Here is a 13,748-nt window from a genome sequence, read left to right on the forward strand (position 1 = left end):
AATAAAAATGCCATAAAAATACCCCCTATTTTGTAAACGCTATAACTTTTGCGCAAACCAATCAATAAACGCTTATTGCGATTTTTTTTACGAAAAATATGTAGAAGAATACGTATCGGCCTAAACTGAGGAAAAAAAATGTTTTTTTATATATTTTTGGGGGATATTTATTACAGCAAAAAGTAAAAAATATTCATTTTTTTCAAAATTGTCGCTCTATTTTTGTTTATAGCGCAAAAAATAAAAAACGCAGAGGTGATCAAATACCACCAAAAGAAAGCTCTATTTGTGGGAAAAAAAGGACGCCAATTTTGTTTGGGAGCCACGTCGCACGACCGCGCAATTGTCTGTTAAAGCGACGCAGTCCCGAATCGCAAAAAGTACTCTGGTCTTTAGGCAGCAATATGTTCCGGGGGGTAAGTGGTTAAAATATAATCAGATGACACTGCATTGAAGGTCCTCATTTAGGTATCTGTTATATTGGGACAAAACTCTGTCCCCATCTCATGACTGTATTTCAGTGTTGCCACCCTGCTATATCGGCTTCTCACATAATGCATATATGGTTCACTGTTGTAACCAACTGGAAACCTGCTGTGAAAAATACGTAACTCCCAAATGTCCCTGATTTCGAGGGACTGTCCCTGATTTTGAACAAAGACCCTCAGTCCCTCCTTATCTGCCCCTCATTTTTGTCTAATCTATATAGTTATATAAAAAAGTATATAAAAATCCAATATTTATCTTTTAAAAGTGTTTCCCAGTGCTAAATCTTTCATCGAGTTTCTAAAATAGTGTAAAGATTTGTAAATTTCAATAGCCAGAGTAAAGGAATAGTAGTGTTAAATAAAGCACTTGTGGGTTTTACTAATCATTTTTTTGTATAATTCCCATTTAAGGGGGCGTGGAAGGGGGGAAGTATGGAAATACAATGCAGCAATCACTGAAGTGCATGCAGATAGACAGGCATGGCAGCAATAAGACTGCAGGTGATGCAATAAAAGATAAGAAATCATGAAAACTTTTTTAAAAATGTAAATGCTTATAATACTTGTGGCATTTCCACACCCCATATGCAAAAATGTAATCCCCTGAAAAGTATTAGAACATTTGTAAAGCAAAGGTCATGGGTATCAGCATGGGCGTCCGCTGAAATATTTTCAGAGGGGGGCGCTTCGGCAGCGGTAATACACAGTCGCATTTTACCCTTTCTTTGACCGATGGCAGGGGTTAGAAGCGACCCCCCATGTTAAAATGTAAAAAACACCCCACTGTGCCCCCTGCATATTTTTAATATCTCTTTTGTCTCCACAACTGCACCTCTGGCCCCCTTTACATTACACAGCACCCTGCATCACTGGCCCCCTTTACATTACACAGCCCCCTGCATCACTGGCCCCCTTTACATTACACAGCCCCCTGCATCACTGGCCCCCTTTACATTACACAGCCCCCTGCATCACTGGCCCCCTTTACATTACACAGCCCCCTGCATCACTGGCCCCCTTTACATTACACAGCACCCTGCATCACTGGCCCCCTTTACATTACACAGCCCCCTGCATCACTGGCCCCCTTTACATTACACAGCCCCCTGCATCACTGGACCCCTTTACATTACACAGCCCCCTGCATCACTGGCCCCCTTTACATTACACAGCACCCTGCATCACTGGCCCCCTTTACATTACACAGCCCCCTGCATCACTGGACCCCTTTACATTACACAGCACCCTGCATCACTGGCCCCCTTTACATTACACAGCACCCTGCATCACTGGCCCCCTTTACGTTACACAGCACCCTGCATCACTGGCCCCCTTTACATTACACAGCACCCTGCATCACTGGCCCCCTTTACATTACACAGCACCCTGCATCACTGGCCCCCTTTACGTTACACAGCCCCCTGCATCACTGGCCCCCTTTACATTACACAGCACCCTGCATCACTGGCCCCCTTTACATTACACAGCACCCTGCATCACTGGCCCCCTTTACATTACACAGCACCCTGCATCACTGGCCCCCTTTACGTTACACAGCCCCCTGCATCACTGGCCCCCTTTACATTACACAGCACCCTGCATCACTGGCCCCCTTTACATTACACAGCACCCTGCATCACTGGCCCCCTTTACATTACACAGCACCGTGCATCACTGGCCCCCTTTACATTACACAGCCCCCTGCATCACTGGACCCCTTTACATTACACAGCACCCTGCATCACTGGCCCCCTTTACATTACACAGCACCCTGCATCACTGGCCCCCTTTACGTTACACAGCACCCTGCATCACTGGCCCCCTTTACATTACACAGCACCCTGCATCACTGGCCCCCTTTACATTACACAGCACCCTGCATCACTGGCCCCCTTTACGTTACACAGCACCCTGCAACACTGGCCCCCTTTACATTACACAGCACCCTGCATCACTGGCCCCCTTTACGTTACACAGCACCCTGCAACACTGGCCCCCTTTATATTACACAGCACCCCTTTCCCTTTACTGAAACACTACACTATATTTTATATTTATTTAAGAGGAACCTTTCGGAATGAGGGACAAATAGATTTGATTCCAGAAGAGGGACAGGCACTCTAAATAAGGGACAACTAGAAACTATGCTGTAGGCTACAACTCTAGTCTACGGACACATTGTCTAAAGCTGGGTACACACTAGGGTTGCACCAATACCTGTTTTGTACCAACAATACTTGTGCTCAAGTACTCGCTGATACCAGTTGCCAATACCTTTGCGGTGCGATTTGAGCCCATACGAAATGACTGGGCTTAAATCGCACTGTAAAGAATCACATGTGATTTGAACAGGAATGTGGTGCGATTCCTGTCTGAATCACATGCTCTTTCTCACACTGCTCCTGTGTTAACCCTGGCTTGTCATAATGACTTTAGCCAGGGTTCACACAGGAGTGGTGCAGGAAACCACATGTGATTCAGACAGGAATCGCACCACATTCCTGTTCAAATCACATGTGATTCTTTGCGATTTAAGCCCAGTAATTTCGTATGGGCTCAAATCGCAGGTATTGGCAACTGGTATCAGCGAGTACTTGAGCACAAGTATTGTTGGTACAAAACAGGTATTGGTGCAACCCTAGACACAAAGACCAAGTTCCTGGGCAAACAAATCTGCATAGGTGAGAATAAAGATAACAGGGAAAACATTTGTCACTGTTAGTACTCATGCACAAGAACACTATACTGTAGGTATAGCATACACTATACAATCTGATTGTACAATCTCTGCACAATCTCCTTTAGATTTACAAAAACTATTTAATATATGGACAACCTAAACAATTCATTTAAGTAGTATCCAATCAGGCAGGCCTTTGTACTACATAGTTGGTGGTAGATCCAAAAGATATTGTACAATCAGATTGTATAACGTATGGTAAGCTCGAGGCCGGCCATAGATAAAAACGTTTTTATTTTTGTCTGAAAAATTGAATGGATCCCCCAATCCACACAACTAAGGTGGGTAAGGGAACCCTTTCCGCTGAGACATCGATGTCGGAGCTACAAATCTAAAGAAACATTTCTGCTGGCTTGAGAGAAGTTGATCATTAAATTGATGTCTCTTTAGCAAGAATGACTACAGAAGGATTAAAACTTGTCCGGTCCTTGCTGGACCCGTTACATTTCCATCCATCAATGGGCAGGTTTAGTAGCTCCTGTCTTCGTATGCCTGGGGAGCTAGCCTCCGTGCACACTAATTCTTTAGGGCCCACACTCACATGTGGTGCAGACATGTGTGTCCTGTGTCCTCTCTTTTCAGCACAGGGATGTACGGGCATTGTGTGCCATCTCTGTGCCAGCATCCCATTCACTTCTATAGGGACCAGCACCTGCATGTCATATTAGGATACATATAGGCTGTGTCCATGCAGACTCACATCCTAGTAGATATGAATGGGGTGATGACACAGGGATGTGCACAACACCTATGTACCCCCCTGCTGATAAATGCCAGCCCTGCATGGGAGATGCATGTTTGCACCCCTTGTGAATGGGCCCCTACTAAAAATAGAATCTGAAATAACAGTTGTCTTGTCTTCACAATTAGCATTGATATGAAGCCTGAAAGTGTCACTGTTATTACCTGTTGGCTGGGCTGAGTAGAGGAAGGTTCAGCAGCACAGAGACAGGAGAAAACATCACTCCGTTTTGCTGTGCAGGTAGAGAGAGGAGGGGGTACGAGAGAAGAGCACAGGACAGGAGGGGGGGGTCACTATACAGAGCAGGAATAGATTGTCTAAAGCAGGAGAGATAACAGGAGGCTGGGGGAGGGGGGGCCGAGGTGGTGATCTCCCACAAACATCGGGACACTGTGAAAGTGAAAGCAGGATAGAAATGACTGGAGAGGGGGGAGGGAAGACGCTGTCCAGGAGAGGGAACGTTGTATACATGCAGACTGAATCAGGAAAGCGCTGATACCTTCCCAACCTCATGTGGAACACTAGAAAAATATCAGAGGAGCCGAACTAGGGGGGCGGGACCTTGCACACAGACCCAGCTCTGTGACATACAATACAAGCGCCGAGGACAGAGGGAGGAGAGCACTGCAGTGCTTAAAGCGGCCCCAGGGCCAGTCCAGCCCTGCTCCTGGCGATTCCAGGGGGGGGCAACCACCCTCCCTTGCCCTATGGAGCGGACGCCCATGGGTATCAGTGAAGGTCTAAATCAATGGTGACTAACAAAAGGCTGTACTCCAGACCTCAATTCTCCCAACATCAATAGATCATTATTAGAAATGATCTGTGTCAGGAGCATCTAGCGCTCTTGCTCCTCCCTGCAAGGTGATTGATGTGGTCAGTCTCTGGGTGGAAACCAAACCTGTTATAAGCAAGCTAAACCTTCAGTCTGATGCTTGTGATAGCGTGATAAGTGTGTAATTCCTGATCAAGCCCCCCCCCCCCATCTGTCTGCCCTAATAGTTTGGATTTCCCTGTGTTTGACATTGGACCAGATATTGGACTATTCCCTGAACTCATCCTGCCTTTTACCTGGACTGTCATAGAACCACTTGCCTGTCTGACAACCACAAGTACCTGGTTTCTTTGCTCAGTTTGCTCCTGCCCTGGCATGGTGGCCAGGCACTGTGTACAAGACCTGAGGGAAACCGAGTGCCGGCAGGCCTGTTTGCCTTATGGGAAAGGGGGCTTCTATATGCAAGAACACCTGCGTTGGGGTAGGTGTGACAATCTGTTGAGTGCATGGATTGGGGAACGAAAACCAATACAAACCTGATAGTTTTCAGCATGTGGTCTGCTGTCATTTTCTGGGAGGTCACAGAAAATGAAGGGGGGGGGGACAGTTGTATGTTCAAATAACTCTTCAAATGCTACATGTATACAATCTTCAAGTTCTGCAAGAGCACTGATGTAACATTAATACAGGATTTCTAATGTACTTTACCTGAAGACCTTCATTTTGATAACTTTGTGAAATACAGTCTTTAAATCCTTTATATTTTTGTTTATATAAGTTATCAGCTTGAAGACGAGTCTTAACAACATCCATGGGAGTAGCAGTTCCCCAAGAGATGGCTCCTAAAATAAAAAAAAAGGGTGATTTTTATAGCATTTTTCCCGTTCTTGTCTGGTAAAAAGCCTAGGCTTATGACATCATGAAAAGCTCTCTCTCTCACTCTCATGAAAGTTTGATAGGAAGGGAGGGGGGATTAGTCATAAGAGGGCCAATGAGAGCTGAAGGCTACAGAGCTGGAAATGTGCCTCTGTGTGTCTGTGTAAATCCAGGAAATGAACAGACAGCAGCTTCAGCTGCCCACAGTTAAAATGGTTGCAGCTAGACTCAGTGGAGGGAGATTCCTGCAGCATATTTGGCAAGTACAAAATCACAATATATATAATATAATATGCAAAGTGGTTGGAGGGAAGCTTCAGAATGGCAAAGATGTTTTTATTACAAATTATGTGAGCAGACTGCAGTTCCTCTTTAAGGACTTTCAAAGATGAATGTACACCATGTACATTTGCACTGTAACTCCAGTAATTCTCTGAGTCCCACGTGACAGTGTACATCTTCTCTGTCACTTGCATCCAGGAGGGACATACTGAGCATTGTCCACATCCACCTGTCCAGTGTTTTTCACTACCATTCCCAGTTAGGAGACAGACCACTGGGGGAAGGGGTTCCAACATCTCCATCACTGCCAAAAACCCAAAAATTCATAAATGAAGCTAGCCTTCCCCTATCCACATGCTAATTAACTTGTTGGATTGGTTCATGATGCTCAGGCAACAGGAAATGAGGTTGGCAGGAAGCAGGGGGAGGGGATTTACAAGGCAAACCACACTAGTGTTGAGGGGTAAACATGCAAAGCATAAACTCTTTATTAAGTACAAAACATACACCTTTAAACACAGTTAGGGACACTCCTCTTAGTCATAGAGGGGGTAGGTGACAAGGAAGAACCATGGGAACTTGATACTTGTAAATGCAAACAGAACTACAGTTGAAACACAAAAAGGGATTATGATAAGCTGTCAGCCCCTCCTTACACATCCCCCACTGGGATGTTTCGCCACATCTTTTGTCTACATGCCATGACCTAACATAATTAAACACAATAACAAGAGGGGGGATGGGGAGAAGGGATAGAATGTATATGGAGACACCATTACATTATTCCAACGCCATTTTGTCCCTAAATCGCTCATTTTCTGCTGGGCCATAGTCTTTGGGTAGAAGGCCAGCCCACAGCCCCCTCCAAAACACACACAGTGACAGGGGGTTCTGTCCCAAATGCCTTATACATACTTCCCATTTCTTGTCTGGTAAAAAGCCTAGGCTTATGACATCATGAAAAGCTCTCTCTCTCACTCTCATGAAAGTTTGATAGGAAGGGAGGGGGGATTAGTCATAAGAGGGCCAATGAGAGCTGAAGGCTACAGAGCTGGAAATGTGCCTCTGTGTGTCTGTGTAAATCCAGGAAATGAACAGACAGCAGCTTCAGCTGCCCACAGTTAAAATGGTTGCAGCTAGACTCAGTGGAGGGAGATTCCTGCAGCATATTTGGCAAGTACAAAATCACAATATATATAATATAATATGCAAAGTGGTTGGAGGGAAGCTTCAGAATGGCAAAGATGTTTTTATTACAAATTATGTGAGCAGACTGCAGTTCCTCTTTAAGGACTTTCAAAGATGAATGTACACCATGTACATTTGCACTGTAACTCCAGTAATTCTCTGAGTCCCACGTGACAGTGTACATCTTCTCTGTCACTTGCATCCAGGAGGGACATACTGAGCATTGTCCACATCCACCTGTCCAGTGTTTTTCACTACCATTCCCAGTTAGGAGACAGACCACTGGGGGAAGGGGTTCCAACATCTCCATCACTGCCAAAAACCCAAAAATTCATAAATGAAGCTAGCCTTCCCCTATCCACATGCTAATTAACTTGTTGGATTGGTTCATGATGCTCAGGCAACAGGAAATGAGGTTGGCAGGAAGCAGGGGGAGGGGATTTACAAGGCAAACCACACTAGTGTTGAGGGGTAAACATGCAAAGCATAAACTCTTTATTAAGTACAAAACATACACCTTTAAACACAGTTAGGGACACTCCTCTTAGTCATAGAGGGGGTAGGTGACAAGGAAGAACCATGGGAACTTGATACTTGTAAATGCAAACAGAACTACAGTTGAAACACAAAAAGGGATTATGATAAGCTGTCAGCCCCTCCTTACACATCCCCCACTGGGATGTTTCGCCACATCTTTTGTCTACATGCCATGACCTAACATAATTAAACACAATAACAAGAGGGGGGATGGGGAGAAGGGATAGAATGTATATGGAGACACCATTACATTATTCCAACGCCATTTTGTCCCTAAATCGCTCATTTTCTGCTGGGCCATAGTCTTTGGGTTGAAGGCCAGCCCACAGCCCCCTCCAAAACACACACAGTGACAGGGGGTTCTGTCCCAAATGCCTTATACATACTTCCCATTTCTTGTCTGGTAAAAAGCCTAGGCTTATGACATCATGAAAAGCTCTGTCTCTCACTCTCATGAAAGTTTGATAGGAAGGGAGGGGGGATTAGTCATAAGAGGGCCAATGAGAGCTGAAGGCTACAGAGCTGGAAATGTGCCTCTGTGTGTCTGTGTAAATCCAGGAAATGAACAGACAGCAGCTTCAGCTGCCCACAGTTAAAATGGTTGCAGCTAGACTCAGTGGAGGGAGATTCCTGCAGCATATTTGGCAAGTACAAAATCACAATATATATAATATAATATGCAAAGTGGTTGGAGGGAAGCTTCAGAATGGCAAAGATGTTTTTATTACAAATTATGTGAGCAGACTGCAGTTCCTCTTTAAGGACTTTCAAAGATGAATGTACACCATGTACATTTGCACTGTAACTCCAGTAATTCTCTGAGTCCCACGTGACAGTGTACATCTTCTCTGTCACTTGCATCCAGGAGGGACATACTGAGCATTGTCCACATCCACCTGTCCAGTGTTTTTCACTACCATTCCCAGTTAGGAGACAGACCACTGGGGGAAGGGGTTCCAACATCTCCCTCACTGCTAGAAGCCATTTTACCTATATAAGTACATGCTACCGACAGGCTGCTGTAAAACTTCTGCTATCCTGGGTAACAACTCCACACTGATGTCTTCATACCTAAATGTGTTTAAGACCCACTCAGTAGGCCCCAATTCCCTATTCTTATTACAGGCTGTGTGCTTCCCCAGCATACCTGCAAAAAGTTACAGTAGTGTCCGTGCAATACAAAGTCCATCAAAGGCATTCCTTTAGGGCTGGTGGCTTTGGGGTGAACCCCAGGTTCTGATGACTTCACATCCAAAGATTGATAAGCAACATTCTTCTGCTCCTCACATGTGTCATTCACTATCTCTCTCCCTTATGTGCCTTGGTCTTAACTCTCCACTAGGTCTTTGTTGGGGATATGTCATTGGAGATAACTAAAAAAGCTCAACCGACCTTAGCCAGCTCTCTCGGGGAGCACTGGCTCCACACTTGTGAGTTCTCTGTACCGGACCACTGTCCCAACATAAATCGCAGGCTTTGTTTTTATCAATGTTTTTGCCCAAGATTTATACAACTTTCATCCAAGATTCACTTATTTTTTTTAAATATTAGATTGTCTAAAGTGTATTTAATCTTAATCTTTTTTTTATAATGCAGCTTGTCATGGTGGCTGCATTTGTATCCTGTTTTTCAGGCTAAGAACTTTTTCAGCAAGTACAGAAATCTTGCTAAAAATGCAATGTTCTTGTCACTGTGAGCTGAAAAGATGGCATACACAATGTTATATCTATTTCATTGATTTGACTACTAGTCCAATCAATCCGCCATGTAATTGAGATGAACAAAGATGGTCCTGTTTAAAGTGCAACCTGTGTGACAACCAGTGTCACCCCCCCCAATATTTTTTCCCCCATATAACACTGCATATAATGGTAATAGTGGTGCCGTTAATCCTCCCAGTGTAAATGCCCCGGAGTATATCCCCTTCCCCTGTGTAAATCCCCTAAGTGTAAATCCCTCAGTGCAACCCCCCCCCATGTAATTTCCCACTGTGTAATGCCCCTAATGTAATCCTCACAGTGTAATCCCCCGCAGTGTAGTCCCCCAAACACAATGCTTTAAGAGCATATTAAAATAGCATATAAAAGCAAAAGAGAAAGCCTTAAAAAAATACAAGGTGGAGGGATCATCATCGGCATTCAGACTTTATAAAGAATGCAACAAGAAATGCAAGGGTGCAATTAGGGCGGCTAAGATAGAATATGAAGGACATATAGCAGAGGAGCGCAAATAAAATCCCAAGAAATTCATAACGTATGTAAACAGTAAAAAAGGAAGGACAGACCACATTGGCCCCATAAAGAATGAGGAAGGACATCTGGTTACAAAGGATGGGGATATGGCAAAGGTATTGAATTTATTATTCTCCTCAGTCTTCACAAGGGAATAGGGGGGCTCCAGTAACCAAAACTGCAGTGTCTTTCCTCATGACACATCACAGGAAGCACCTCCATGGTTAACACATGACAGAATTAAAATTTAGGCTTGGAAACCTAACATTAATAAATCACCGGGACCAGATGGCTTGCAGCCGAGGGTACTTAGGGAACTCAGTCAAGTAATTACCAGACCATTGTTCCTAATCTTTACTGACAGTCTGACTGGAATGGTACCAGCTGATTGGAAAAAAGCCAATGTAGCACCAATATTTAAAAAGGGCCCAACATACATCCCTGGGAAATACAGACCAGTTAGCTTAACATCAATAGTATGTAAGCTCTTGGAGGGGATGATAAGGGACTATATACAAGATTTTAGTAATGAGAACAATATCATTCGCAGTAATCGGCATGGATTCATTAAGAATCCTTCTTTCCAAACCAATCTATTAACCTTATATGAGGAGGTGAGTTGCCATCTAGATAAAGGAAGGCCCGTAGACGTGGTGTATCTGAATTTTGCAAAAGCATTTGACACAGTTCCCCATAAACGTTTACTGTACAAAATAAAGTCCATTGGCATGGACCATAGGGTGAGTACATGGATTGAAAACTGGCTACAAGGGCGAGTTCAGAGTTTGGTGATAAATGGGGAGTACTCGGAATGGTCAGGGGTGGGTGGTCAGGGGTGGGTAGTGGGGCCCCCCCAGGGTTCTGTGCTGGGACCAATTCTGTTTAATTTGTTCCTAAACGACCTGCAGGATTGGGTAAGCAGTGCAATCTCTGTATTTGTGGACGATACTAAGCTAAGCAGGGCAATAACTTCTCCGCAGGAAGTGGAAACCTTGCAAAAAGATCTGAACAAATTAATGGGGTGGGCAACTACATTGCAAATGAGGTTCAATGTAGACATTTTTTTAAAACAGGATTTTTAATAACAGCTTACCTGTAAAATCCTTTTCTTGGAGTACATCACGGGACACAGAGGCTTGTTAATTACTTAATGGGTTATATCTCACTGTCGGGTGCTGGACACTGGTGTAATCAATTCAACAGGAAGTTTGCTCCCTATATAACTCCTCCCATACCAGGAGGGCCAACGGAATATGGCATATAGGTTCAAAGGACTGTTTTTGTAAAACAGACAAAACTCATTTCAAATGCCACAGACACAGTTGAGATTTGACTGGCGGATTTAAACGCAATACCCCCTGAATAAATGCCCGGACCAGGGAATGAGAAGCAACTGGTCTTTGAAGAAAAAAAAAAGAAAAGAAAACTGAGGCCGAGATCTGACCCTTGATGATGCTCAAGGCCAGTTTAATTTCTACCCCCAACTGTGGAAATGCAACAATCCTACCAATGACATACTTTTGTGGATGCCACCCCCTGGATTCGTACCAGGAAACATAGGCCTTCCAGATTCTGTAATAAATGAGCCTAGAGGTCGGCTTCCTAGCATTAACCAAAGTGGAGAGAACTGGACCCGAAAGTCCACGCTTCTTCAAGACGTAGGTCTCAACAGCCAAACCATCATATTTAGACTTTGTAAGGAAGAACGGAATATTGGTCCCTGCGAGAGCAGGTCTGAGCGTAGTGGAAGAACCCAAGGCTTTCCCACCGCCATCCTTACGACTCTGTGTACCAGGATCTTCTGGGCCGAAATGGAGCCACCAGAATCACCAGTTTATTTTACTTCTTGACCCTCTGAAGAATTTGCGGTAAGAGCAGAACCGGGAACGCATAGATCAGAGAAAATTGATCCCAAGGAATTAGCAACACATCTGATCCGCATGCTAGTGGATCCCTTGTTCTTGACACAAAGTTGTACAGCTTCCTGTTGAACCTGGAGGCTAGTAGATACACATCTGGGGTACCCCATCTCTGGCATATGGCCAGAAAAATCTCGGAGTGCAGAGACCACTCTCCTGGAAACAGCTGCTGGCAGCTCAGATAGTATGCCTGCCAATTCTCCACCCCCAGAATGAAGACTGCAGAAAGGCAAGGAACATGTTTTTCTGCCCAAACCAGAACTTGGTTCACCTCCCTCTGGGCATCCCGACTCCGGGTACCCCCTTGATTGATATAAGCCACTGCTGTAGCGTTGTCGAACTGTATCCAGACAGGACAACCCTGTAACCTGTATGTCCAGGCCCTGAGGGCTAAACGCACTGCCCTGATCTCCAGAATATTGATGGGCAGGATCCTTTCAGCCTTGGACCATTTTCCTTGGACCGTAGCCTCTTCCAGAACTGCCCCTCAGCCCATAAGGCAGGCATCTGTTGATACCACCTTCCAGGTGACTGGGATAAAGGATTTTCCCTTCTGCAAACTGAGGCTTTGGCGCACTCCCAACGCCAGCTGCATTGGTAAGTCCAAGGCTTGGACTCTCCTGTTCCAAGCAGACAGGATGCTGTTTTGCAACGGTCTCAAATGAAACTGGGCGTAAGGAACAGCCTCAAAAGAGGCCACCATCTTCCCTAACAACTTTATGCAAAGACAAATGGACGGTTCTTTCCTCACTTTTTTTTTTTTTCTAATTGTTTATTTATAGAAGTTTGTGAACATCATACAGCGTATTACAAAAGAAAAGGCATTTCAACTTTCGGTAATACATAGCAGAGCACACGTAAAACATATCATGGATACAGGTATATTCAGGCAAAACAATGTTTAGCAAGGGATCATCAAAGCATTTTTAACAAACTGTATCCTAAGGTAAACATATCTTGGAGAGAGTTATTAGCTCTGAATAAGAGAAAAAGAAAACAAAAACAAAGTACAATCAGATGGTGGCACCATGAGAGTCAAGTATCATGAAAAGATTCATATATAGAGTCAGATGTAAGCTCTGAATCGTCCCATAATTTCCATATTTTATTAAAAAGAGGTGATGTGTCTTCAATCTTATCGGTCAAATGTTCCATCCTACGTGTATCAGCTATGATTGAAAGAACGTGATGGAGTGCGGGAGGGGAAGTGGAGAGCCAATGCCTAGGGATTGCTCTCTTTGCGGCCAAAAGAATGAAGGACATAAGTTTCTGCAAAGCTTTAGGCAATCCTGAGATTGGCAGGCCCAAAAGGAAATGTAAAGGCGACAAAGCTATAGGGATGGGTAACAACTTTTGTAGAAGCTCTTGAATCTTAGTCCAAAAAGGGCCAATGAGAGGGCATTCCCAAAAAATATGAAAAAGGGAACCTCCAGACCTGTTGCATCTCCATCAGAGTTTAGAAAGGGTGGGGTCACGGGCATGCAACAAATCCGGGGTCCTGTACCAAAATAACAAGATTTTAAAGGCAGTTTCCCTCTGCACTACACAGCGTGAGATTTTAGACGTAGTGGCCCATATTTTCCCCCAATCCAATAATGAGATTGGACGTTGTAATATAATTTACCATTTTTCATGTAGCCATGTGTAAATTCCATTAGGAAGGGTGTTTTGTGTAAGATTTTATATATGGATGAAATCTGTTTGGGTTCATAGGGACCAGCGGCACAAAAGATTTCAAAATCTGTGGGCTTCTCCAGTGAGAGTGAGGGGGATTTAGAAAGAAAAAAATGTTTGAATTGTAAGTAAGAGTACAGAAGGGAGGCTGGAAGCTCATGTTTTGCTTGTAAGTCTGGAAAAGACAAGAAACTACGCGTGACCGGGTGAACAAGATGTCGCAGTTGAAAGATTCCTGCCTGAGTCCATGGATACATCCTCCCATAGGACATACCATCAGGTATATCCGAAATTGAATA

General features: G+C 44.2%; 1 protein-coding gene across 2 annotated transcripts in view; it reads right to left on the minus strand.

The window, feature by feature from the left end:
* Positions 1-13,748, minus strand: part of SLC25A48 (solute carrier family 25 member 48) — a 183,057-nt gene that overhangs the window by 28,344 nt on the left and 140,965 nt on the right. For both annotated transcript variants that reach the window (XM_040344745.1, XM_040344744.1), the window contains exon 6: positions 5,451-5,584. In XM_040344745.1, coding sequence (XP_040200679.1) covers positions 5,451-5,584 — 134 coding nt within the window. The remainder of the gene's footprint in view (positions 1-5,450; positions 5,585-13,748) is intronic.

This window comes from Rana temporaria, chromosome 3 (genome assembly GCF_905171775.1).
Source record: "Rana temporaria chromosome 3, aRanTem1.1, whole genome shotgun sequence".
NCBI classification, from domain to species: Eukaryota; Metazoa; Chordata; class Amphibia; order Anura; family Ranidae; genus Rana; species Rana temporaria.